Below are 27,122 nucleotides of genomic sequence, written 5' to 3'. Positions count from 1 at the left end.
GCTCCTGAGTCATGATAAGTTCGCGGGGTCAGGATGATGCAATGCGGCCAGCGCTGCACTAATGAGCGGCGGCACTGGAGACAGAACATGGTGGGCGCGCTACAAAACACCCCCATGTTCGGTCTTCAGTGCCTGAACTGCCGCTCATTAGTGCAGCGCCGGCCGCATCACCTCATGCTGACCGCGCGCTCACTTCCTGTCAGGAGCGGGGCAATGGCTGTATTACACAGCCGCAGCCCCGCTCTATAACGGCGGAGATCAGAGAAACCGCTCATCTCCGCCGTTATTCCCCTGAATGCTGCGATCACAGCTGACTGCAGCATTCAGGGGAAAGTGAGAAGGGGGGATGCCCCTGGATCGCATCACAGGGAATTCCTGTGACGCGATCGAGGGCCATACCATATATGGGCAGACAGCCCAGGGTCTATTGACGGACTCCAGGGCTGTCTTACCATATTTCATGTTGTTAGGACATACCCAAGTATGTCCTAACAACTGCCTGTGTGCTATCTGTCCACAGGCTAATGTACTGGCACATATCTGATATATGTCAGTACATTAAAGTTTAAAAATAAAGTAAAAACAAAGTATTGTTAAATTTAAAAAAAAATACACCTTCACCTTTTTTACAATAAACATTAAAATAAGTCTCAATACATAAAATACACACATTCAGTAATGGCGCGGACAACAATGTTTTTGCATCATTTATGATGTGTACGCTGTAAAAAAATGAAATAAACACGGCTTTCTATCACTTATTAATGTGAGGTGCGATGAATTTACCCTCCATGTTCCTCACATTAATAGTAATTAACCCCATCATGTACCTCGCACATTAACCCAATATGACTGAGAAACATGATGGGATTAATTACTATTAATGTGAGGCGCGTTCAAAATTCATCACACGTCGCGCCTCACATCAGAAAACGGAAGAATTTTTTTTTTATTACTGTTGGCAAAAGTATCGAAATTGGTATCGAAATCGCAATACTAAACGAAGTATCGGTATCGAAGTCCAAATTCTGGTATCGTGACATCCCTAGTCTACATATTGTCTACACACAGGTTGTGTGTTACCTTGTGAGCCTGCAGTCCGGTACACAGGCTCCCGGGATGCACGGAATCCGCCACGGATCTGAGGGAAGACGGTATTAGCCGCCAGGAAACATCTCTGTAAGATCCTCTGGCCCGCCCTTTCCTCTCATTCCCTGCCTCTCAGATCTCGCGCGATGAAGCAGCCTATCTGCGCATGCGCGAGTTCAAAGAGACAGAGTCCTGGGTCCTGCCGCCGATGGCCATAGTGAAGCGCTCCTGCACGAAATGGTGAGTATATCTTAAATTCTATATTTTAAGGGTAAAAGTTGGGGGGTCGTCTTATACGCCCAGTCGTCTTATACGCCGACATATACGGTAAATAAGGCAAACCCACGAATTTAAGAAACTAGAAACATTTGCACCTTCGCTTTGCATCTTAAATTCCAGCAGTCCTTGTCATTTCATTTTGACCTTGAAAGTAGCAGTAAAAAGGATTATATAATAAAAATAAAAAGGTAGATCAGTAGAATTGTTTGGTAATACAGGAGTACAATTTTAATGATTTTATCTGCATTGAGTTTTACATGATATTTTTCTTTTTATCTTTTTTTCTTCTCTTTTTTACACAATTTTAAGCCAGAAATATAGAACATCCAACCAATTGAGGAAAAAAAGTTAAATACATCAATAGAACAAAAAAAATAAACCTTTTACAATTTGTTTCTTAAATCAATTAACCAGGTTACATACCTTTCACAATAAAATACATGTTTAGCTGTTACATTACATTTTAAAGGAACATACAGGAATTTGTTATAAAATATTTTATCTTAATATGTTCACTGCTCACAACCCAGATTAATCTTTCAAATGCTTTATGTAATCGAAAAGGAATCGTGGTCTGAGCAGCGAAGCCTTTAACTTTACAACCTACTTAAATCAGCTACACACATTTTGAGTACAAGACTAAAAAGGCACCAACAGTACAAAGCAAGTACAAAGCTCTTTTAAGTAATCTGTTAAGAGTGATCATATATGAGCACAAGGGGCAATATGGGAAGGAGAGGACAAAACAAAAAAAAAAAAATGTCCTAAAGATTGGTTGCATTTTACTTTGTAGCAAATGTCCTTTATGCAAGGGGGAAAAAAAGAAATAAAAAAATAAAACGGCAAGGCTGTGAGCAACAGGGAAAAAAGGAAAAACTACTGGTGTATGGTTATTGCAGGATTTTTTTTTTTTAATGGGAACAAGAGCAGATCTGAAGGCAGTAGGTGAAGTGCATTTGTAGTGAGAAACCTCCAAATGGTAAGCAAGCGTGCGTTTTTGGCCATTCAGATGAATTATGCAATACTTAAAACTGGAATGAAATACATGTTTTGCCAGAACTAATTTAAAGAGGTGTTAAAAAGCAATTCTTATGAATTTAAGCAACAAATTGAAGACTTTTAAACACTTCAGCAAGACCCTTGTGATATCAAAGAAATAATAAAGTCACATGTAATTTACGGACAACTCTTAATTTTTTTTTCCCATATACTTAGACATTTCTCAACATGCCTTTTAATATTTAAATATGGCTTTGACGGTCCCTGATGCAATTTGCATGACTAAATGATCCATGCATTACACTCGTGAAGGGGAAAAGTGTAAAATTTGCTAGTGCATAGTACATTTCTTTCCCTGTTTAATGCAGTTTATGCAAAACAAACATTTTTTTTTATAGGTTTCTTAAAGCATTGGTGTCATGATTGGGGTAGTTGCGTGGGGGAGGTGTATATGGACGAAATGTTTAAAGACTCACTTATATAGATCTGATAACCATAACCGTTTTATAAATTAGGTCCTTACAAAATAGTAGCCATGATATAGGAACATTGAAAAAAAACAAACTAAAATTATTGGTTAATACCTGCAGTGAAATATGGCTAATGGTTCCCTCAAATGCTAAGAGAATGAGACTAATTCTGCAAAGCCGACATTACAAATAAAGTCATCCCTTTTTCACATAAAGCAAAAATGTCAAGCTCCTTTTTTCACCATCTTCCAAATACAGCAGACTACCTTAGAAGCACAAATGCTTACATAAAAGATATTGTGCACAACCGTTTAAAAAACAAAAACATAGCATCTTATCTATTAATAAAGAGGTACGCAGGACAATTAGCAGGTAAACCCATTCACCAAATTAATGTAAAATAGTTACATAACCCACATCAGAAAATTGATCAACTAAAGCAAACCAAAAATTAAATGCAGTCTCTTTCCAATTTATTTTCAAATACAAGTGCAATTTTTGCTAATTTTCTAGGCAGTTCTGACAAGTCACTAGAATTTTTGCTAAGAAAAATAAAATAAAAAATCCAGACATGAGGAAAAACAAAAAAGGGTTTAAAAGAGCGGTTCCATCCTTATGAAGGTTACAGGATAACATTTCATTATTACACAATTTAGAGGTAAGAGATCTTGTTTCAATCGGTCATATGCATGTGGCACTTAGACAATCTTTGCACAGAAAAGCTTAACAGTCATGCGAGGGCACGTTCATTTTAAACAAGGCAAGTAGTTCACCACAGAGAGCAGTGAGGAAAGAGGAGGAGGCACTGCACAGCGACATAACATCTAGTAAACTCCGCGGAATACAACTCCAGGAACAAATACCAGAAAAGGAGAGTAAGTAATGGAAACAGTTTAAAAGAGTTTAGTGCTTGCTTGATTTCTGCTCCATCGTGAGGCGGGGAAAGAAACTGGATCAAACCATCATGACTTGGTGCAGTAGTCTAGCCCTAAGCCGGAATAATTCAAATTGCCATTACCAATAACATGAAAAATACACCAATCATTTCTTGACGATGCAGTGTATTCCTCTATATAAAGGAGGGAGGACTAGTTCAAGTGCCTCAACAGTCAATGAGCATGGCACCATTTGAAAGAGCACTAGCATGCTGCCTCATAGCAAAAATATGAAGCTTTGGGTCAATCCTCATAGGTGAAAACTAATACTACAAGTTCCAAGTGTTGAATATGCAGCACTATGTAAATGCAACTTCCTCAAACTGATCCTTACACGAAAAGAGCAGACTTATAAAGGCCAGTGCATGGCAGTCAACAATTTGAGATAGAGAATATATATATATATTTGCAGCAGCTTCCCATTGCTATGATTTGAATTTGTTCTAAAGATTTGCTTTTTACAAATGGATAAGATTTTTTAACGGTCCCTCAAGCACATAAATGGTTTAAATGGTTAAAATTGCTTATTCAGCTCAAAGTGCTAGAGAAAACCAGGAACTAGAATATACAATAGTTTCATACAGGTTTTCATAGCTTTTCACTGCAACAGTTTCAAATGATATGTGTAAGTAAATGGGGCTTTCAAAAAGACAGTGCCCAGAGTAATAAGTTCCCCAAGGAAAAACAAAAACAAAAATAAATGCCAGTTACCAGTCAGCAGTAACATGGGATTAGACACAATATGTAAAGCCCGTGAAAACAAGTACACCATTTGTCCACTAAACAGGGAGGAGAGAAATCATTGTAATAATAAAAAAAAAAAAAAAAAAATAAAATATTTTTTTTTACAAGCAGTTCGTTATATGGTATCCACGAGTTTGCTGCTGCTCCATACTGCAACTGGGCTTTACAAAAAGGAGTGTCAAGAATACTTCTCCAGACTGAAAGAATTCATCATAAGCATAAAAAGCCACAACTACCAGGAACCGCCCTCCTTAATGGCTCAAAGGAGTTAGACTGGACAAGCTGAGATGGGTCACAGGACATGGCCAAGGAGGAAGAACTGTCAAGAACACAGACGGAGTGCGAAGTCCTTCACAGCCTTTCCCTTCGAAAAAAAGCACAACAAAAATTAATCAGACATCATATTGGGTATACAGTAACAAGTTTCATTGTGCCTAAACATCAGATGATACATATAAACTTCTCTAGTAGAACAAAATAAAAGGCATTCTTGCTTCCTCTGCTTAGGAGAGCATTTCCGTGGTGGGAAAAACAAAAATCAAATACATAAACCTTGAATTTGAAAAAAACAACTTGGTCACAGCCTATTTTTATTTATTTTTTAATTAAGTTTCCAAACTGGCCTCTGAGCGTTTTGTAGAGATGACTTTCAGCTGGTGTTGTGTACACTGGGATCACGGGAAGCAGACATCTAAAGCTAAAAGCAACACATCAAATATTGTCAATAGTTAATGACAGCGCCTCCTTCTCCCTGCACAATTACTACCGCACACAACTCCAAATAACTGATACACACCCACATTTCCTTTAAAGTGGTATTAACCCCTTAACGCTCCATGACCAATATTAGTCATGGAGCAGCATTACTTAATGCTCCATGACCAATATATTCCTCATGGCATCAAACAGTCACCGTGTCTTAATGCACGGACACAGAGCTGTGATAACAGCTGTCATACAGCTTACTATCACCGCTAGCTGGCCCAGGACCAATGAGAGCAGTCCCGGGTTGGCGATCGCTCTGATTGGTCCGTGAATTTTCACGGAGCAATCAGAGCAATATCGCTCCTGGACGTACTATTAGGTCACGATTAGCGCATCGTTTGCGCTCCATGACCTAATAGTACATTGATTGGAGGAACGGCCATTCCTGCCCACCTCCCGGCGCATACAGGAGCTGTGAACACACACACACACACACACACACACAGTACCCAACCAGAGGCTATACAAGCACTCCGAAAAGAGCAACTCCTGGTTGATTGGAGTCAGAGTCCTGTATTCTATATATCCCCATAATCTAGCTTCAACATGTTTCGCCAATCTTGAATGCATCCCGTCACTATATCAGTTTGGTTCCTGATGAGCCAGCTAAAATTTACTGACGAATCATGTTGAAGCTAGATTATAGGTATATATATATATATATATATATATATATTACATAATACAGGACTCAGACTTAAATGGTTAGTATCAGCGACAGTGCTTATACAGGCGTGAGTGAGTCTCCAATAGCCTAACATCCATAGGGCAGACACTTAGCAGGATTAATACCATTCTGCCAGAGCGTTAACTGAACGATAGGGCATATTTTTTGTCAAAAGATTTAGTATCAAGTATTGAAATACTTATTTTCTGAGTCTTCGGTACATCCTGATTTACCCAACAGTATGCAACATTACACCAAGATCAGGTTAGTTTTTTTTTCTTCACATTTTATTTATTTAATTTAAAAAAAAGTTCAATTTTAAGAGGGGCTTTCCCTGCCATTAGTAATTCCAATAAACTTTACCAGAATCACAATTTTTTGGTCACTTCACCTCCCAAAAAAATGGAATAAAAAGTTCAAAAAAAAGTCACATGTACCCAAAAATGGTACTGATCGAAACTAGTTAGTTATGCAAAAAACAAGCCCTCACTTTTTTTTTTCTCCCCCCATCAAGAAAAGTTATGGCAACACAAAAAGTAAATTATTTTTTATAAAAAAGTATTTTATTGTGCAAACGCCGTAAGACATTAAAAAAAAACAAAAAACCTATAAACATATGGTGCCACCGTATTCGTATAGACCCACAGAATGAAGTGAACATGTCATTTATAGTGCACGGTGAACACTGTAAAAAAGGGATAAAAAAAACAAACAATAGTAGAATTAGTTTAGTCACCACTCCTTTTAACCCCGTGCCACATTTTTACATACAAATGTACGTGAGAGAGATGGAGCTGGCTCAGGAGCTGAGCCAGCGACATCACCGCTGTGTGACAGCTGTATGTTACAACTGGCACCCTGAGGTATCGGCCAGGACCGGAGCTAGCCTCCGATCCGACCAACCCCTCACATGCTGCGTTCAATAGAGATCACAGCATGCGAGGAGTTTATAGCCACTGGCACCCCAGCAATGTGATCGCTGGGTTGCCGGTGGCTGCAAAGGCGATCGCAGGCCTAAGGGTATGTTCACACGCCCTATTTACGGACGTAATTCGGGCGTTTTACACCTCGAATTACATCCGAAAATACGGCTCCAAACATCTGCCCATTGAAAATCAATGGGGTTACGATGTTCAGTGCACACAGGCTTTTTTTTTTTTTTTTATGTCCCGCGCCAAAGAAGTGCACGTCACTTATTGAGACGTAATTGGAGCAGTTTTTCCTTGACTGCATTGAAAAATAGCTCCAATTACGTCCGTAACTGACGCAGCGAAAAACGTGTGTACGAGCAATTACGTCTGAAATTCAGGAGCTGTTTTCGCCTGAAAACAGCTCCGTAATTTCAGGTGTATTGGACGCTGCCGTGTGAACATACCCTAATACTTACTTCCCGGTCTGCCAGTAACTGAATCCTTTTATGCCCAGTTGTCAGCGGGGCCAAAAAGGCATCCGGTACCATCGGCAAGACGGCGCCGGCTCAGAAGCTGAGCCGGCGTCATCAGCAGTGGGTGTCCGCTGTATGTTACAACGGACATCCCACTGTAAAAGGCAGGTACCGGAGCTAGCTCAGATTCCTGCCATTAACCCCTTCAATGCAGCGATCCAATGCAATCGCTGCATCAAAGTGGTTTGTATGAAATCGGCAGCCTGCCATGCGATGGCAAGGCTGGCGACTGCTACCATGGCAACAGGAGGTCTAACAATGGCTTCCTATCTGCCATTACAGAAGCCCGATTAGGCCCCGTCCGGAGGCAGAGCTTGATCGGCTTGCTGTCAGTTTACAACTGACAGTTCTAATACATTGCACTACATAGGCAGTGCAATGTATTAGAACATCAAACAGTTGGAGCTTCAAGTCCTCTAGTGGGACTAAAGAATAGTGTAAAAAAAAAAAAAGTAAAAATAAGTTGTAAAAAATACAATAAAATTTTCAAGTAATAAAATAAAACAATCGCCCTTTTTCCCTTATCAAGCCATTATTGAAAAAAATAATAAAGCCATACATATTTGGTATCACTGCGACCGTAACGACCTGAACTATAAAATTATTGTTATATATTCCGCACAAAGAACTCCGTAATAAAAAAAAATACTGACATAATTGCCATTTTTGTCACTTTTTATTTCAATTTTTGGAAGACAAAGTGATCAAAAAGTCGCATGTACCCAAAAATGGTACCTATAAAAACTATAACTCTTCTCGCTAAAAACAAGCCCTCATACAGCTCAGTCGACGAAAAAATGAGAACCGTTATGGCTCTCACAACTTGGCGACAGAAAAAAACCCACTCTTTACAAAAGTTATTTTATTGTGCAAAAAGTTGTAAAACATAAAAAAGTGCTATAAATTAGGTATCACCGGAATCGGACTGACCGGCAGAATAAAGGTAACATGTAATTTATAACGCGTGGTGAACGCTGTATAAAAACCCCAAAAAAAAAAGCCAGAATTGCTGTTTTTTTTTTTTTTAGACACCTTTCCTGCCCAAAAAAAAAAAAAAAAAAAAAAAAAAAGGATAACAAGTGATCAAAAAGTCGTATGTACCCTGAAATGGTACCAATAAAAACTACAGCTCGCCCCGCAAAAAAAAACAGCGCTCATACCACTACATCTATGAAAAAATAAAATTAGTTAAGGCTCCAATAAAAGTCAGGAAAGAAAAAATATGAAGTTGTACCGACCCGAGGGGAACATGTCTTCTGTTTCAAGTGGCGAATTATCAAGGCCCCTAAAATTAGGGAACCAGGAAGGGGAGGGCCCAAACATATCTGCTGGAAGTGAGGGTGCCCGTATTGTACCAGGACAACACTTCCCAGCAAAATTCCTCAAACTGCAAAGGTGCGAAGTGTGGACCAAAAGGGGCATAAGAAAGGACGCCATATATCATTGTGACACCGGCCTGTGCAGAAAGGATTGCTTCACAGCGTAACACACATCTATGGATCATTTTATTTATTTTTTTACCCCATTATTATACCTCCTGACTATGCCCCTTATATACTCCGCCCGGCTTACATGTACCCCCACATTATAAACGGAAACACCAGTTAGACTCCAAACAAAACTACTACCAAGCAAAATCCACACTCCAAAAGCCAAATGGCGCTACCTCCCTTCTGAACCCTACAGTGTGCCTAAACAGCAGTTTACTTCCACATAAATGGAATCGCCATACCCGGGAGAACCCTTTTAACAATTTTTGGGGGGTGTGTCTTTAGTGGCACAAGCTGGGCACGACATATTTGCCACTGAAATATCACATCTAGGGAAAAATTAAAATTTTTACTTTGCACCTTCCGCAGCGCAATCATTCATGGAAAAGGCCTGTGGGGTGAAAATGCTCACTTCACCCCTTAATAAATGCCTCGAGGGGTGCAGTTTCCAAAATGGGGTCACTCCTCAGCCGTTTTTATTTCACATCAGAGCCCTGCAATTGTGATCCAATACTTTGTAAATTGCCAAGTTAGGCCTTAATTTTACATGGTACTCTTTCACTCCTGAGCGTGGTCGAATGTCCAGGCAACAGATTAGGGCCACACGTAGGGTGTTTCTAAAACCGGGAAACACAGCATAATAATTAGAGAGCTTTCTTGTTATGATGGCACAAGCTGGGCACCACATATTGGCATATCTATGGAAAAAAATCCCATTATCACTCTGCAACATCGAGTGCACACCAATTTATGCCAATCACCTGTGGGGTTAATATGCTCACTACATGCCTAGGTGAATACCTTGAGGGGTGTAGTTTCCAAAATGGGGTCACTTCTTGGGGGGATCCACTGTTTTGGTCCCACAGGGACTTTGCAAATGCGACATAGAGCCCAGAAACCAATTCAGCAAAATCTGTACTCCAAAAGCCAAATGGCACTCCTTCCCTTCTGAGCCCTACTCTGCCCAAACAGCAGTTTATGACCACATATGTGGTATTGCCGTACACAGGAGAAGTTGCTTTACTAGTGTTGGGGTGCTTTTTTTCATTTGTTGAGAAAATTAAACATTTTCAGCTAAAACAACATCTTATTGAAGAAAAAGGATTTTTTTTTTATTTTCACTGCCCAAAATGCTCATTACACCCCTAGATGAATTCCCCAAGGGGTGTAGTTTTGTGAATCAAGTCACTTTTGGGGAGTTTCTACTGTACTGGTACCTTAGGAGCTTTGCAAAAGTGACATGGCGTCAAGAAACCAATCCAGCAAAATCTGTGCTCCAAAAGCCAAATGGCGCTCCTTCTCTTCTGATCCTTGCAGTGTGCCCAAACAGCAGTTTATGACCATAAATGGGGTATTGCCGTACTCCAGAGAAGTTGCTTTACAAATGTTGGGGTTCTTTTATTCCTTTATTTGTTGAGAAAATGAAAAATTTTGAGCTAAAGCTACGTCTTATTGGGGAAAAAAAAGGATTTTTTTTTATCTTCACTGTCCAATTCTAATAAAATCTATGAAACCCCTGTGGGTTCAAATGCTCACTACACCCCTAGATGGATTCTTCAAGGGGTGTAGTTTCCTAAATGGAGTCACTTTTTTGGTGTTCACATTGTTTTGGTCCCTTAGGGCCTTTGCAAATGCGACGTGGTCTCCGTAAACCATTCCTGCTAAATTTGAGCTCCAAAAGCCAAATGGCGCTCTTTCCTTCTAAGCCCTGCCATGTGTCCAAACAGCCGTTTACCCCACATGTGGTAATATTGTTTTACTCGGGAGAAATTGCTTTACAAATGTAGTGGTGCATTTTCTCCTTTAGTCCTTGTTTGAAAGAGCTTTTCAAACCTGACATGGTGCCTAAAATATTTTCTAATAGAAAGGAGGCCACAAAATCCTCTAGGTGCTCCTTTGATTCGGAGGCCTGTGCTTCAGTCAATAAGTGCACTAGGGCCACATGTGGGATATTTCTAAAAACGGCAAAATCTGGGCAATAGATATTGAGTTGCGTTTCCCTTGTAAAACTTTGTGTTACAAAAAAAAAAGATGAAAAATGAACTTCTGCAAAAAAAAAGAAATAAATAAAAATTTTAAAATTTCACATCTACTTTGCCTTAATTCCTGTGAAACGTCTAAAGGGTTAAGAAACTTTCTAAATGCTGTTTTGAATACTTTGAGGGGTAAAGTTTTTAAAATGGGGTGATTTATTAGGGGTTTCTAATATATGAGGCCATAAAATCCGCTTCACAACTGAACTGGTCCCTGTAAAAATAGCCTTTTGAAATTTTCTTGAAAACCTGAGAAATTGCTGCTAAAGTTCTAAGCCTTGTAACGTCCTAGAAAAATAAAAGGCTGTTCAAAAAACAACGCCAATCTAAAGTAGCCACATGGGTGAGGCTTTTAAGCAACAATTGTGTGGTATTACTATCGGTCTTACAAGCAGATACGTATATAAATTTAGAAAAATTTTAATTTTCCGCTAAATTTTGGTGTTTTTCACAATTAAATACTTTGTTACTGGCAAAATTTGCTTGATACATTAAGTCCAATGTGTCACGAGAAAACAATCTCAGAATCGCTTGGATAGGTAAAAGCATTCCGAAGTTATTACCACAAAGTGAAACGTCAGATTTGAAAAAATTGGCTGTGTCCTGAAGGCCAAAACAGGCTGCGTCCTTAAGGGGTTAAAAAGATAGAATAAAAACGGATGCAAAACAGTAGAATTCTTCAAGGGGTCTAGTTTCCAAAATGGGGTCACTTAAAATGGGTTTCCCCTGTACTGGTACCTTAGAAGCTCTGCAAATGCGACATGGCGCCAGAAACCAATCCAACAAAATCTACATGCCAAATAGTGCTCCTGCCTTTCTCAGCTCAGCAGTTTATGACCACATGTGGGGTATTGCCGTAATCCAGAGAAATGGTTTTTCAAATGTTGGGGTGCTTTTTCTCCCTTATTCCTTGTAAAAATTAGTACCTTTTATTGGAAAAATATGTGATTTTCAATTGCACAGCCTAATTCCACAAAACCCCTGTGGAGTCTAAATGCTCACTATACCCCTCGATAAATTCCTTGAGGGGTGTAGTTTTCCACATGGGTTGCTTTTGGGGGTTTTCCACGGTTTTGGCACCACAGCCTCTTCAAACCTGACATGGTGCCTAAAATATATTTGAATAAAAAGGAGGCCTCAAAATCGACTAGGTACTCCTTTGCTTCCGAGGCCGGTGTTTGTCCATTACCACACTAGAGCCACACATGGGATATTTCTAAAAACTGCAGAATCTGGGCAATAAATATTGAGTTACGTTTCTGTAATAAAACCTTCTGTTTTACAGAAAACTAGACCAGAATTTTCTGCATATAAAAGAAAATTTGTAAACTACCTCTACTTTGCTTTAAAATTCCTGTGAAACGCCTAAAGGGTAAACTTTCTAATATGTAGGCCACTCAAAGCCACTTCAGAACTGAATTGGTACATAAAATAAAAAATAAGTCTTGAAATTTACTTCAAAATATGAGAGATTGCTGCTTATATTCTAAGCCTTGTAGCGTCCTAGAAAAGTTAAAGAATGTTCAAAAAATTATGCCGACATACAGGAAATGTGAACTAGTAACTATTTTGTGTGGAATTACTATCTGTCTTATAAGCAGATCATTAAAAATCTGAAGAATTAAATTCTCAAGGTACTCTAAATTTGCTATTTTTCACAAACAATGAATATATCAACCAAGTTTTACTACTAACAAAATCCAATGTGTCATGAGAAAACAATCTCAGAATTGCGTGGATAGGTATAAGCATTCCAGAATTACCACATAAAGTGACAGGTCAGAATTGAAAAATGGTCTCAGAGCCTTAAGGCCAGAACTAGGCTGCATCATTAAGGGGTTAACTACAAAAATTTACTGCATATCTAGGTGGGCTGGGGGTCAAGTGACCCTCGTTCTAGAGATGGGTGCAGGTCCCAGACTTTGTCAAACCCACAGATTTCTAATGGAATGGCAGGGTGCATACATAACCTCCGCTTAACTCAAACTCTTCACTGCGGTTGTGCAGCGAGGAAAGGGGGGCTCAGAATCCCCCTTCTAGTACTCAGTGGTGGGTCCCAGCCATCATAAATGTATCACCTATACTGTGTATAGGTGATACATGGCATTTGTGGGACAACCCATTTAACAAAAGTTGCACATTGGTTTACACAAAGAATATCTTACAATGTATGCTTCGTGAGAATCCATGTTTATGCTTTGAAAGGTAGGAAAATATGGGACAAAATGATACTGCCAAATATGATGATTCTACCCACACACAGATCATACTGTCACTGAATCTCATGTTCGTACATATTTGGTTTCTATTGGTGCCAAAGAACAACTTAACAGTTGGTGAACAAAAAAAAATAAATAAAAAAACATTTAATTCACAAGTCAGAACCATATTGACAATGTTTTTTTCTCGAACATTTAACCCGTTAGCGACTGTCCCATAGTGTTTTTACGTCGGTCACTAATGGGCTTCATTCCGATGCAATAGACTTTTTACGTCACTGCATCGGAATAAGCAAAGCAGGGAGCTGTCAAATCTCCCTGCTCTCAGCTGCCAGAGGTAGCGAACGTGTGAGATCGATATTAGTATCGATCTCACCCGTGTAACCCCTCAGATGCAGCGCTCAATAGCGTGCGCCGCATCGGAGTGGTTTTGGAGGGGAAGGGAGTTCCCTCATCACACACACCCGGCGATACGATCGCCGAGAGTCTGTCTCAGATGGCAGCCTGGGGCCTAATAAAGGCTCTGGCATGACCTAGTAGATGCCTGTCCGTTTAACACGGACAGGCAGTAATACACGGCAATACAGAAGTATTGCAGTGTATTATAAATGCGATCGTATAATCGCATAGTGAAGTCCTTTAGTGTGACAAGTATAAAAAAAAAAAAGAAAAAAGTTTAATAAAAAGTGAAAAAAATATGAAGCCCATTTTTTCCCCTTACAAACTGCTTTATTATTAACAAACAAAATAAAGTTACACATATTTGGTATCGCCGCGTCCATAACGACCCCAACTATAAACTTATTGCATCATTTAACCCGCACGGTGAACGTCGTAAAAAATTAAATAAAAACCATGCAAAAATTGCTGTTTTCTTTGAATGCAGCCTTAAAAAAAAAAAAAAAAAAATTATGTGATAAGTGATCAAAAAGTCGCATCTACTCCAAATGGTACCGATAAAAACGACAAGTCGTCCCGCAAAAAAAAAAACCCTCCTACAATTGCATCAGCGAAAAAATAAAAACGTTACGGCTCTTCAAATATGGAGACACAAAAACGAATAATTTAAAAAAAAAAAAAAAAAAAAGTGTTTACTGTGTAAAACTAGTAAAAACAAACAAAAACTATACAAATTTGGTATCGTTGCAATCGCAACAACCCACTCACTCAATAAAGTTAGTGTTATTTATACCACATGGTAAACGGTGTCAATTTAGTACGCAAAAAAGTGTGGCGAAATTGCAGTTTTTATCTATTCCCCCCAAAAAAAGTTAATAAAAAAAGTTCATCAATAAATTCTATGTACCCCAAAATGGTGCTATTAAAAATTACAACTTGTCCCACAAAAAACAAGACCTTATACAGCTATGTCGACGTAAAAATAAAAAAAGGTTATAGCTCTTTGAATAAGACTATGGAAAAACTTAAAAAATGGCTTGATCATGGTCTAAAATGTGCTGGTCATTAAGGGGTTAACAAAAAGTTTTTGTTTTGCCCCATTCTTTTGTCAATGTAGCCCTATGAGTGCTTGATTTGAGGGAGGAGTCGTTTTTTTTTTTAATTATTGGTACCATTTTGGGGTACATATAATATTTTAACTTTTTTTGAAAAACCCCCCCAAAAAGCTAAACAGCACTTTTAATGCCATGCGGTATAACTAATACATTGTTTGTTCTATGGGTCGTTACAATTGCAGTAGTACCCAATACGAAGGCAACGATGATTTGATCGCTTGTATAATGCTTTGGAATGCATAGTATCTCAGCGCGGTCACTATGGACTATGGCATCTGATGGGTTAAACTGCTGGGATAAGAGTTCTCCAATCCCAGGAATTGTTGCAGGATCATGGTTGTGTATACGGTCGCAGTACCCATGAAATCCCACCAGATATATCAGTCACAGAGCGGGAACCAGCAGCCACTTGTGGCTGATATCTCCTACATGGGTCTTTAACGAACTTGGTTTATCTACTGGATTGAAATTCTGGACTTTTTTCCACTTGCTGGAAGTGTAAACGTTATGCTTGCCTTTTTGCCATCATTCTAAAAACTAATCCATATAGTCAAGGCATAACCCAATCTCTCTTCCCTTAATGTACAAGGCATACCCACAGTAAATAACCTGACATGAAAGCGGACTGACAATGCAATCCCGTAGTCTAAGTCACATTATAACCAGAAGTATTGCATCCAAAGATGAACAAAAATAAAAAATAAATGAGATGGAGAAGTTTGGTTGACCAAGTACCAGTCCATAAAATACTTTACTTACAATAACCTTGATTACCTTTTCTAATGCTGCTCACCTGTGGTCATATTACAGTCAGTACCCAGGCTGGAATCTAGCAGTTTCTTCAAAAATTAACTCCTTCAGTGTCTCCTTGGGCAAGTCATCTAACTCCATCTCAAACTTAAAGGGGGCTTCAGCTACAGGCTAAGCACAAGAGATTATGAAAATAAATTAGAACACAACAACCTCTATGGTAAATTTAGCAAGTATGTACTTACAACAGCACTAAATGCAAAATAATTACAATAATTTTTTTTTACTATAAAAAGCAATATATGAATTTTATGGCGCCATTACCTACCTGGGTGTTGTACACATGAATGAATAAAGAGCAGCATCGATAAATATTCATTTAGATGCCTTTATATCTATGGCATACAGGCTGAACGGAATTTAACTTTGCTCAAAATCGAGATCATAAAGTGTGACATTTCACCAACAATCCCTCCTGACATTTTTACCCCCATTATCAGTTTACTTACCATTAGTACTACCAAAATATAGGAGGAGGATTTAGAGATTTGTTAGCATATCATGTTGCCCAACAATGACAGGTTACAGCGAGATTACTCTTGTTCTGCTGGAAGTACAACAGAAACGCTAACGAAGTGCCGGGATTGTGAATAGACATTGCGTCCTGGCTGGAAGGAATGTCTATTCACTGTCTAAACACTTCAGTAACGTTAATATGTCAGTATAAGACAGCACATAGTGAACATCGTAGTGTCACTATGCGCTGACTAAATGAATGGAGAGGAGTGCATGATGCTGATTGGTCAGCGTCATACACTCCTCTGTACAACGCCCACTTGGTCTAAAGTAAAAACAAGCCCATTTGGGCATTAAGAAACTAAATTAGCATAAAGCTAAAATCGTTCCTAACGTGGTAAAAATAGATAGATTTTCTAAATAAAAAGCACTGCTGTCACCTACATTACAGCGCCCATCTCCTTATGTAGGAGATGGGCCACTTATAATGTGGTGACAGAGCCTCTTTAAGGCCTTCCTTTATATATTTATACGGTTTAGGTTCCATTCCTGGTTTTGGCTTGGAAAAAAAAAAAAGAGTCCCAAGTTACCTTATCTGTAGGAAAAGTAAGAAGGGAATACATGGTCAGCTGCCAAAGGGAGAAGCAGCACAAGTTAGCAGTAGCACCAAGGGGGATACATGTATTCTTAGATGCTAGAATAGACTTAATATAATTTGCAACTATTAACAGCATTTCTGAAGTTTTTGGTATTACAATTGTTAATGGTGTAGCCCCTTGAAGTAACATGCTATGAATCAATTCAGGACTTAATCTTGAGAAGAAGTTAGGTGAGGCTTTTTTATTTCAATACTTGTGGCAAATAGCCGTATTTATTAAAGAGACTAACTTAGAACTCTGTCCCATGCTTAAGATATCCATTATGTAAATGACTTGTACTTTTTCAAAAGTGACGTCAGAAGCTTTGATCGGTGGAGGTCCAAGCACCAAGACCCCCACCGATCGCTAAAACCAAGCGGCACAAACGCTCAGGTGAGCGCTGTGGTACTCAGTTTCTGAAAAGCTTTCCACGGAAAGCAGAGCGAACGGTGTATAACCTCAGACTTTCTATTGAACCCATACACCGGGAAAGCAGATCAGAAACGAAGCAGAACATCGCTCATCTGAGCGCTTCAGCTGCTTAGTTTTGGCGATCGGTGGAGGTCTCAGCGATCAAAACTTCTGACATGTCACTGACAGGTGAAAAGTTTTGAAATTTTAGTTACAGTTTAATCATATATAATTCAGCCAAACAACCCATTTGCTTTGAATTTTTAAAAAAACTTTCCTAATCAGAGCAGAAGAGTCTGATGACCACAAAAAAAAGTTAAGGGGAGGGCAAGGTTTTATGGAAACTGTATGTTGGGAACAAAAATTAAGAGTCAGTCAAATAATCACCCTAATATCGGTTCAACAGGCAATGTTGCCTCTACACTGAACAGTAAATACATGTAGCTAATTCCTCAACAGGATTTATTTAACAAAATTGACAACTGTTAAAAAGAGTTAGAAGCGGTTAACCAGCACTAATGCCCTAAGACACTAGCTCATTATTTTCTCAAAGATATCCTTAAGTCTGCCCATACACATAGCAGTTGTGCACCGGGAAAACTAACAGCAACGGTTTTGTGATGTGATTTTCAGTTACACAACAAATACAGACGAACAGAAACATGTTCTTCACATGTATTTGAAACTTGCGAAAACCGCATCGCCAACTCGCAGGAACGCGTGTGCGGTTCAAGCTGCTTTGTTCCTGGCCACAAGGATAATAACGTCATGGATTGTTTTCCTAATGTTTAACTCTAACGTTAAACATTTAATGTTTTCCTGGGAAAAAGCTACAATTTGGTGCTGATGGCAAGTCAGTAGTTCTGCTAGCTAGACAAATATGGTGGTAAAATTCTTTGCATAGTGGGCAATATATACCTTTGAAATACAAGTTATATTTTGTAGTTTGGCATTGTCATCTCATAATCTCAAATACATTTTTTCGTTTCTTTACAGGAAATACTTTCTGCTAAAAGGATTTAATCTTACCTCATCACTTGGGTCATAATACTGCTCCAAATAAGGATGGGCCAAAGCTGCCTCTACTTCAATTCGTTTGTGGGGGTTGAAGGTCAACATTTTGTCCAGCAAGTCAAGAGCTGAAACAAGAAAGTGATATTAGGCCTCAGTGTTACACTATCTTAAAATAACATATCCCTTCAAAATATTGCTTAGCAGTATCTTGTGTAAACCTGTCACAAAATAAAAGCTTAAAGGGGTATTCCATATGGACAAGTTACCCCCTATTCGTAGGATAGGGGGTAACTTGCTGATCGGTGGGTGTCCAACAGCTGGGACTCCCACCGAAAAAATATAAAAAATTACAATTGAATGTCTGCAATCCCTAAAGGGTATGTTCACACATGGCGGATACGCTGCGCAAAAAGCACAGTTCGTATCCGCCCTGAGTGTGGCAGCGAATTCTGGCAAAAAAATTTGCACAACTTGGTGGTTTGTCAGTCGGAATGTCCGCTGCAGAAAACTGCACAAAGCCTAGAAAACAAAAAAGTTTCGCTACGCGTCCCTCTGCCATCCTCCTGAGATTAAGTTTCATCTCATGTGACTGCTGCAGCCTGTGATTGGCTGCAGCGGTCAAATGGGATGAAACTTCATCCCAGGAGGCCAGCCCAAACTAAGAAACAGAATTCTGGGTACGTTTTTTGTTTGGAGTTGCTTTTCTGCCGCAAAAAAAGCAAAATGTGCTATTGTTGCCGATTTCACCTCTCAATTAAATAGGGAAAAAACGCAACACAAAAGCAGCGATTATGCAAATACAATGGACATGCGGTGGATTTAAAAAAAAAAACAAAAAAAAAAACTGCAGGTAAATTTGAGCGGTTCTTCTGCTGATCATTTACGCAACATGTGGATGAGATTTTTTGAAGTCTCATCCACTCTGCTGCTACTGAATTATGCTGCGGGTTATCCACAACGAGATCAGTTGTGGAAAATCTGCAGTATTTACGGTATGTGTGAACTTACTGAAAGGTTTGAAGAAAAAAAAAAACTTCCTAAATGCGGTTTTGAATATTTTGAGGGGGCAGTTTTTAAAATGGGGTGATTTATGGGGGGTTTCTAATATATCAGCCCCTCAAAGCCCCTCCAGAATGGAATTGGTTCCTGAACAAAATATAGGTTTTGAAAATGTGAAAAATTGCTGATAGAACTTAAGGCTTTGGCCACACATGTTGGTGTTATTCAGCAGAACAAGGGAATAACTGAAGCAACGTCTCCGTTGCACAACGGACACTGCCAGCGGCAGACGAAACCCATAGACTTAAATGGTTTCCTGTTGGCGTGTCTGATTTTACCGGAGACAATAGCTCAGCATACTGCATTATTGTCTCGGGTAATCTCAGCCGGACCTGTGACAGAGGCCCCTAACAGAGCTTCCAATGCAGATGTGAACGAGGACTAAGCCTTCTAACCTCCTTAAAAAAAAGCCACAAAAAAAAACATTTAAAAAAAATAAAAAATAGATGCCACCATAAATATATAGGAAATGTTAACTATTGGGTGGTTTTTATCTGTCTTACAAGTAGAGAAATAAAAATTTAGAGAAATACTGTTTTTTTTTGTGATCATTTTAAGCAATGTATTTGTCAAAATGTACCACTAACATATGTGTCACGAAAAATAATCTCACAATCGCTTCGATACATAAAAGCACTACAGAGTTATTCCCACATAAAGTGACATGTCAGAAAGTCCAAAACTGGCTGCAGCAGTAAGGGGGTTAAAAAATAAAATACATTTCTAAGATTCCTATGAATTACACGTGACAGACAATTTTACCTTTGGGGTCTGCATTTGGAAAAAGTCTATTCCAGGGCACCTTATTTTTGTGCGGGAGTGAAAGCAAGTAGTTTCTAGCTTTCAAATTGATTATACAGTTCAGATCCTCTTGGGACGGTGATCCGAGAATGCCTGCAAAAATAGATTTTTAAATAGACGGCTAAACTCAAACATTTGGCATAATCTTCTTGCATAGTTTTTCCATCTGCCCTTACCGAGGATATGATTAAGTTGATCAAGGTAATGCTTTCCCGGAAATATGGGCCGATTAGAAAGCATTTCTGCGAGAATGCAGCCAACAGACCAGATATCAATTGACTTGGTATATCCCTAACAAAAGACAAATAAAACAATATTGAGAATACAGACCTTTAGAAACCATCTCCCAAGTAGTAGCAGACAAAAATATTTTTTTCCCTTGTAACTTGAACTCCCTTCCCAGCTTTATTTATTTTTACAGGTTTTTAGTTCCATTATAGTGGCATGTTAGGTTACTATATGGATAGGTTCACACAGGGCAAATTAGCTGCGAATTTTCTGCAATTTATTTCATTGTGGAAAATCCTCAGTGTACTACAGGAACAGCAAAGTTGAGGCGATTTCAACAAATCCCATCCACACACTTTGGAATACGCAGTTTCTCAATGTGCAGCATGTAAATTTCTCGAGTAAATGCTGAAATTTTTTATGTACAGAGCACATAAAATATATAAATGATATAGGGTAAGTACAGAAATAACCTGGAAATAAAGCCACCCTCTAATAACTTATAGAATTTACACCCTATAACTTCAGAAAGGTGTTTTATTTGTTTAGGTCGCCAAACATGAGAATTCCAAACCAGTAAAATCAAAAAGGTAAAGTCTACCTTTATCAGACAACTCCACACCAACATACTTAAAATGTAGTTTAAAGGACTACCTTGGAATTTAACATTATTTCTGGAGCCCGGTACCAACGAGTAGCCACATACTCTGTCAGAAATCCAGTGTGGTCATGATCTGGGTCTGCAACACGTGCCAATCCAAAATCACAGATCTGTTTTGAAAAAAACCCAAACATTACTATTAATTATTATTAAAGTATTAGTTAATTCATTAATAGTCTCTAATGTAACGGTCACCAAATCCATATACATGGGAAGGAGGATGGGGGTTCTAGGTTTATACAATATTTCATTAAAACTTTTAGGGTATGTTCACACGAGGGCGTCCGTTACGGCTGAAATTACGGGGATGTTTCAGCCTGAAAACATCCCCGTAATTTCAGCCGTACCGGCATGTGCAGGCGCTTGAATGCCGCATAAATTATGGCCGTAATTAGCGCTGCTATTCATTGGAGTCAATGAATAACGGCTCCAATTACGGCCAAAGTAGTGACAGGTCACTTCTTCTACGCGGGCGTCTATTTACGCGCCGTCATTTGACAGCGGCGCGTAAATATACGCCTCGTGTGAACAGACAAACGTCTGCCCATTGCTTTCAATGGGCAGAAGTTTGTCAGCGCTATTGAGGCGCTATTTTCAGACGTAATTCGGGGCAAAAACGCCCGAATTACGTCCGTAAATAGGCCGTGTGAACATACCCTTAGGCTATGGCTGCAACTAGTCATGTGGCCAAAGAAAGTGGTCGCCCTGCCGCGTTTCAGATACTGAAAGTCAATGTGGCCACAACACAACGGTCGCAAGAAATCCAAACCTACTGAATTTTTTGCGGCTGTTGTGTTGCAGTAACCTGCAGGTCGCAGAATAGCCCCATTGACTCATTACTTGCAATGAAGGCAAGGCTACATATTGATCCTTGGTCACGTGACCTGTGTCGAGCCAGTGTTTTGCCATGGATTTAAAAAAAAAAAAAAAATTTTAAGAAATGTACAATCCTTTATAAAAAAAAAATAAAAAATCTATAAAGCATATCAAAACCAAATTTAGGCCTCATGCACACGGCCGCGGGCTGTCCGCAATTCCCGAACCATGCACACATTGATTTTAATGAGCCTGGACCATATAAAGACGTCCTATTTTTTTTGCTCCCGGCCAAAGCACGGACTGTGGAAACCACGGTCGTGTGCAATGGGTCTGCAATTCATCCGCATTCGTGCGGACGCAAAAACACAGCCATGTGCATTAGGCCTAAGGCTCTGTTTGACAAGATCGGTTACAAGAGTATCAGAACGGAGCCTGATGGAAATGTGAACATAGCCCAACCATACAAATGGTCTTCATAGAGTTAAACATGAATGAAATTAACTCAGAAAATAGGGGGGTGGGGGGGGCTGAAGACTATTTTTACCTAATACCCACAAACATTAAAGGTGTTATCCAGGGTTTTAGAATGGATGGCCTAGCGCCAGGATACACCAGCAGAATTAGACCAGTGGGTGTCAGACTCCGCAGCCCCATCAATAGGTTGTTTGAAGGGCCACGGAACTGGCACAAGTGCCGCAGCCTCTTCATCGTTTATATGGATTTCATTTGTATTTGAACATATTGTTACATTTGTAGTGGCTGTTCAAGTTATTGCAGCATGATCCTGGTAACTTGAATGGGACAACGCTGCAATACCTTGCACAGCTGCTACAAAAGTGTGCAAATAAGCCCAAAAATGAAATCCATGTAAAGAATAAAGAGGCTGTGGCGCTCTATACAGAAAAATTTAAAATGAACGCAGATGTGAATTTAGACTAACCAGTATAAAGATTCACTTGCTAGAAAAAATACTGACACTACAATTTAGTGGTACAAAACACAACATACCTTGAGATCGCAGGTAGTGTTAAGAAGCAAGTTTGATGGCTTAAGATCACGATGTAAAACATTGGCTGAGTGAATGTATTTCAGGCCTCTCAGAATTTGGTACAGAAAATAACAAATGTGGTCGTTGCTAAGGTGCTGGGTCTTCAGGAGCTTGTACAGATCCGTTTCCATAAGATCCTGAACAATGTACCTTAAGATATTTATGTAAGGTAAATTGTGCCTTTTTCTGTCTCCAATCAAGTAAATACATTTTACAGAAATATGAAAAACAGGCATGAGAACACAATACATGTCAATGTGCATATTAAATCTTACAATTATACCTAAAAGCAGTGGTCTCCAACCTGGGGCTCGCCAGCCTTTAACGGTCAGGGCATGCTGGGAATTGTAGTTTTGCAACAACTGGAGAGCCAGAGATTGACCACCACTAAATATGTTGCGGGTCTAAATACATTACATTAACCATGTCAGCTGCATTTCAGAGATTGAGCAGCATGGACTGAACATTGCGTTCTACTAAGGTCTTGTAGTGGGAGAAGTGCTGTCTCCTAAGAGGTCATTTCCGTGCCTGTATATACGGTTTGAAGGAGTTGAATCCTGCATTGAACAACTCAATGGGGTAATACACTCCCCCTTGGTCATGCTTTATTTCCCTATGGGGGTCTGAGTTTGTAATTTTTCAGTATTTTACATGTGGATGGCTATAAATAGCTATACGAAGATTCAGATATCTACCACAATCAGTAACCAAAATATCTCACATGGAAAATTATATTATGCACTATGAATCACCACTCATCATCGATTGACAATAGTTTTTTGTTATTGATCGTTTTTCTTATTTTCGCTGGGCTAATGTTATGAACAGTGGGGTGTATGTCCTCCTTGATACCTCTTACTCAGAAAAAAGTCTAGGGGTGAGTCCATGCATTCTTTGCACCACATGGTTGCAGTGTTTTTTGCTTAAGTGGCTTTTTGGGTGGATTCTTCATGAGCTATTGTACTGGTATTAGTTACTTATTGGGGGTGATATCTTGTGCTCATAAATAGCAGTATTATCACCCCTCACATTACATTTTGCCATTCTATATACAGCTCTTACATCTTCTTGTGAGTGGTATGCTATGGTCTCATGCCTGTACATCTTTGTAGGTCCTTTTTATAGAATATTGTTTTACTATTGTCAATTGTTATAATATTGATATGTATGTCCATTACCATATAATTTTTTTTGACCAACAGAACGTATTTGTTTTCTTGGAAGCGCCATCTGTGATTCACTATACAGGGCCTTATCTTATGCCCATTTCTCCTCCTATTTCAACCGATCGCATTATCGTCATTTATTTTTCACTAATTTAGGTGTTAAATTGGTAACATTCATACGATTTCAGCCATTTGTATTCCTGATTGTCTTTTGTAGGTTCTATAATATAAGTAGCCCATTTACCCTCTTGATGAGGTCTTTCCGTTGGTTATTAGTGTTCTGAACACTGTGGATCTTAAAAAGGAACACTAAACATACAAAAATGCACACAAAAAAAAAAAATATCCCAGCAATTTCTCAATCTCGCTGCAAAACCATTTGCATAGGTTAAAATAATAATTGGCAGATGCAAATTAAAGGATACACATCTTTCATCTGCTCAATGGTTGGGGCTCGAATAATGTCGTTTATTCCAATAATATTCTCATGTTTAAAGCGCAGCAAGATTTTTATTTCCCTCAATGTTCTCTGGCAATACGTTTGATGCTCAAAGGGACTGATTTTCTTGATAGCAACTCTTACTTTGTTCACGTTGTCATATGCAGAACTAAAGGGAAAAAAAAAATTGAATTGCAGTAAAATTCACATTTTACAAGTTTTAAATGACAAGGTGCATACAAAAATTGATACATTTTAAATGTCAATACATTTTTCTTGGTGCACCCCACCCTTGAGCCTCTCTAAACACTAGTAGGAGACAAGGTCATTGCGAAGTAAAGTGTGTCTTAGGGCTTATTCACACTATCGTGTGTTTTGCACCCGCAAACAACGGATCTGTTTTCATCTGTGTGAAGGTCCGTGTTGTGTTGGTCTGCGCTTCAAGTGTGTTTTTTTTACTTTTGTATGTCCATTTTCCTCGTCCGAAAAAACACAAACACATGAGCAGGGAGAAGCGAGTCTAGTACTCAAGATGGATGAAAGTAGTGCATGCCTCAATTGTCTGTATTAAAAAAAAATAATCTGAATAGCCCCCACTGATGTGAATTCCGCATGTCTGAATAAGCCCATACTGTACCTTTTCCCCATGACATTTACTAGAATTATTTCTATTTTTGCAGATGACATCAAGCTATGTAGCAATGTTCAGTCTATAGAAGATGTTCGTAAATTGCAAGCTGATTTGAATGCACGGAGTATTTGAGCGTCCACTTGGCAAATTAAGTTTAATGTAGATAAATGTAAAGTTATGCACCTGGGTATGAACAACCTGCATGTATCATAAGTCCTAGGGGGAGCTACACTGGGGGAGTCACTTGTTGGGAAGGATCTGGGTGTACTTGTAAATCAAATTAAATAACAGCATGCAGTGTCAATCAGCTGCTTCAAAGGCCAGCAAGATATTGTAGTGTATTAAAAGAGGCATGGACTCACGGGACAGGGATGTAATATTACCACTTTACAAAAGCATTAGTAGGGCCTCATCTAGAATATGCAGTTCAGTTCTGGGCTCCAGTTCATAGAAAGGATGCCCTGGAGTTGGAAAAAATACAAAGAGCAGCAACGAAGCTAATATGGGGCATGGAGAATTTAAGTTATGAGGAAAGATTAAAAGAACTAAACCTATTTAGCCTTGAAAAGAGATGACTAAGGGGGGACATGATTAACTTATATAAATATATTAATGGCACATACAAAAAAATATGGTGAAATCCTGTTCCATGTAAAACCCCCTCAAAAAACAAGGGGGCACTCCCTCCGTCTGGAGAAAAAAAGGTTCAACCTGCGACAAGCCTTTACTGTGAGAACTGTGAATTTATGGAATAGTCACAACAGGGACAGTAGATGGCTTTAAAAAAGGCTTCGATAATTTATAATGGAATGAAAAAATATTAGCTCCTTTGGGTAGAAATTGTTCCCTTTTTTTCCCCACCCCTTGGTTGAACTTTATGGACATGTCTTTTTTTTCAACCGTACTACGTAACTGAACACCCCAGAAGGTTCTTGCAGACATACTAAAAGGTCCAATTGTGCTATATAAAAAAACAAAAAACATGCTACAAAAAAAACTGCAGATAAAAAGGTCTACTAAATGGAAAAAAATGAGTCCTAGCATCAAGTAGAGCTGGGCGATTAAATTAATTTGATTAACTCGCCCTCAAGGCCTCGGACGTTTTTTTTTTTTTAACAATCCTTAAATAGGTTTTGTTTTAGTGGCGCCATGCTGCAGGAAAAAGCATTGCCCCGCCGCCTCGTCACTGCCTGATCGGCCCTGACTGACAAGCCGCGACCGTTTGGTCTCTGCTTCTCCATGGAACTGCTGTTCTGTAGTGAACAAAGCGATACAGTATGGAACAGCAGAGACTCCTAGTATACAGAGCCACACCACCCTGTAGATACCAACCCCCTTGCCGCAACTATAAAGTGCAAGTTCCCCTAAACTACTGCGATTTACATAAGAGACAGATTGAGCAAAACAAAGTGACACCGATTTCAGCAGACAGGGCAGCCTAAATAGGACAGATCCACTTTAAAAATGGGTACAAGAGGAGTAAAGCAAAATTTGTAAAGCAACTAAACCTTTTATGTAGACATAACGGTTTTCCCCACACAGGATTGGCGATAAATCAGCATTGTGAGAAACTAGACATGGACCGCACAATATATACGTTAATCTCAGCCGCTAGGCATAATTTATAAACATGAGGTTCATTGTTAACATTTAGATCAAACTGTATAAGCCCACTTGCCACTTTACACGACCTCTTTAAAGTGGGTTCCTACTCTATCGGTTGCAGCACCGCATGGCAGCCACCGCCGCACCGCTCCTGCAGAGGGAGCAACCCAGGGGCCCAACAGCACCCATGCTAGCAAACCGTGCAAAGCCTCCTTGGCTCTGGGTCACATCCCCCCACAAGTGCAGCAGCACAGCAACAGACGCCACCCCACAGTACCACAACATGTGAACAGATAGGATGAGCTCAACTTACCATGTGCCCCCAGTGGCCAACTGAGAGCACAAGCAAAAGCAGAAACAAATGGTGATAAATGTTAGCTCGACCATAAAGCGAGTGTGTTGGCTGTGTGTTACAGCAGACACTTCCGGGTAACGAGCAGAATCCCGTTCGAGCGTTATGCCGCTAGTTTAACAGGTTAAATGCCGTGATCAATAGCGACTGCAGAATTTAAATGACTAAAAACAGTGGGCCGCCTGTCAGAATCACGATATAAATCGTGCAAGCGATTTAACGAATCGCTGGCTAAAGTCCCCTAGGGGGACAAGTAAAAAAAAACAAAAAAAAATTAACCAAAAAACTAAATTTTAGAATCGTTTTTAATAAATAGAAAACAACATTAAAAGTAAA

At 39.3% G+C, this 27,122-nt stretch overlaps 1 protein-coding gene across 2 annotated transcripts in view; it reads right to left on the bottom strand.

Annotated features, from left to right (window-relative positions):
* Positions 1–3,293: 3,293 nt before the first annotated feature.
* The window catches only part of MAPK1 (mitogen-activated protein kinase 1), a 60,896-nt gene continuing 37,067 nt past the window's right edge, over positions 3,294–27,122 (bottom strand). The window contains exons 2-9 of one of the 2 annotated variants that reach the window (XM_075832358.1): positions 24,185–24,367; positions 22,554–22,743; positions 20,720–20,836; positions 20,014–20,128; positions 19,799–19,930; positions 17,993–18,102; positions 15,423–15,569; positions 3,294–4,880 (exon numbers count right to left, since the gene is read on the bottom strand). In XM_075832358.1, coding sequence (XP_075688473.1) covers positions 15,459–15,569; positions 17,993–18,102; positions 19,799–19,930; positions 20,014–20,128; positions 20,720–20,836; positions 22,554–22,743; positions 24,185–24,367 — 958 coding nt within the window. In that variant the 3' untranslated portion in view covers positions 3,294–4,880; positions 15,423–15,458. The remainder of the gene's footprint in view (positions 4,881–15,422; positions 15,570–17,992; positions 18,103–19,798; positions 19,931–20,013; positions 20,129–20,719; positions 20,837–22,553; positions 22,744–24,184; positions 24,368–27,122) is intronic. The other variant, XM_075832353.1, reaches the window with a different exon arrangement.

Source organism: Rhinoderma darwinii, chromosome 1, assembly GCF_050947455.1.
Source record: "Rhinoderma darwinii isolate aRhiDar2 chromosome 1, aRhiDar2.hap1, whole genome shotgun sequence".
NCBI lineage: Eukaryota > Metazoa > Chordata > Amphibia > Anura > Rhinodermatidae > Rhinoderma > Rhinoderma darwinii.
This window is presented reverse-complemented; position numbering and strand designations above follow the sequence as displayed.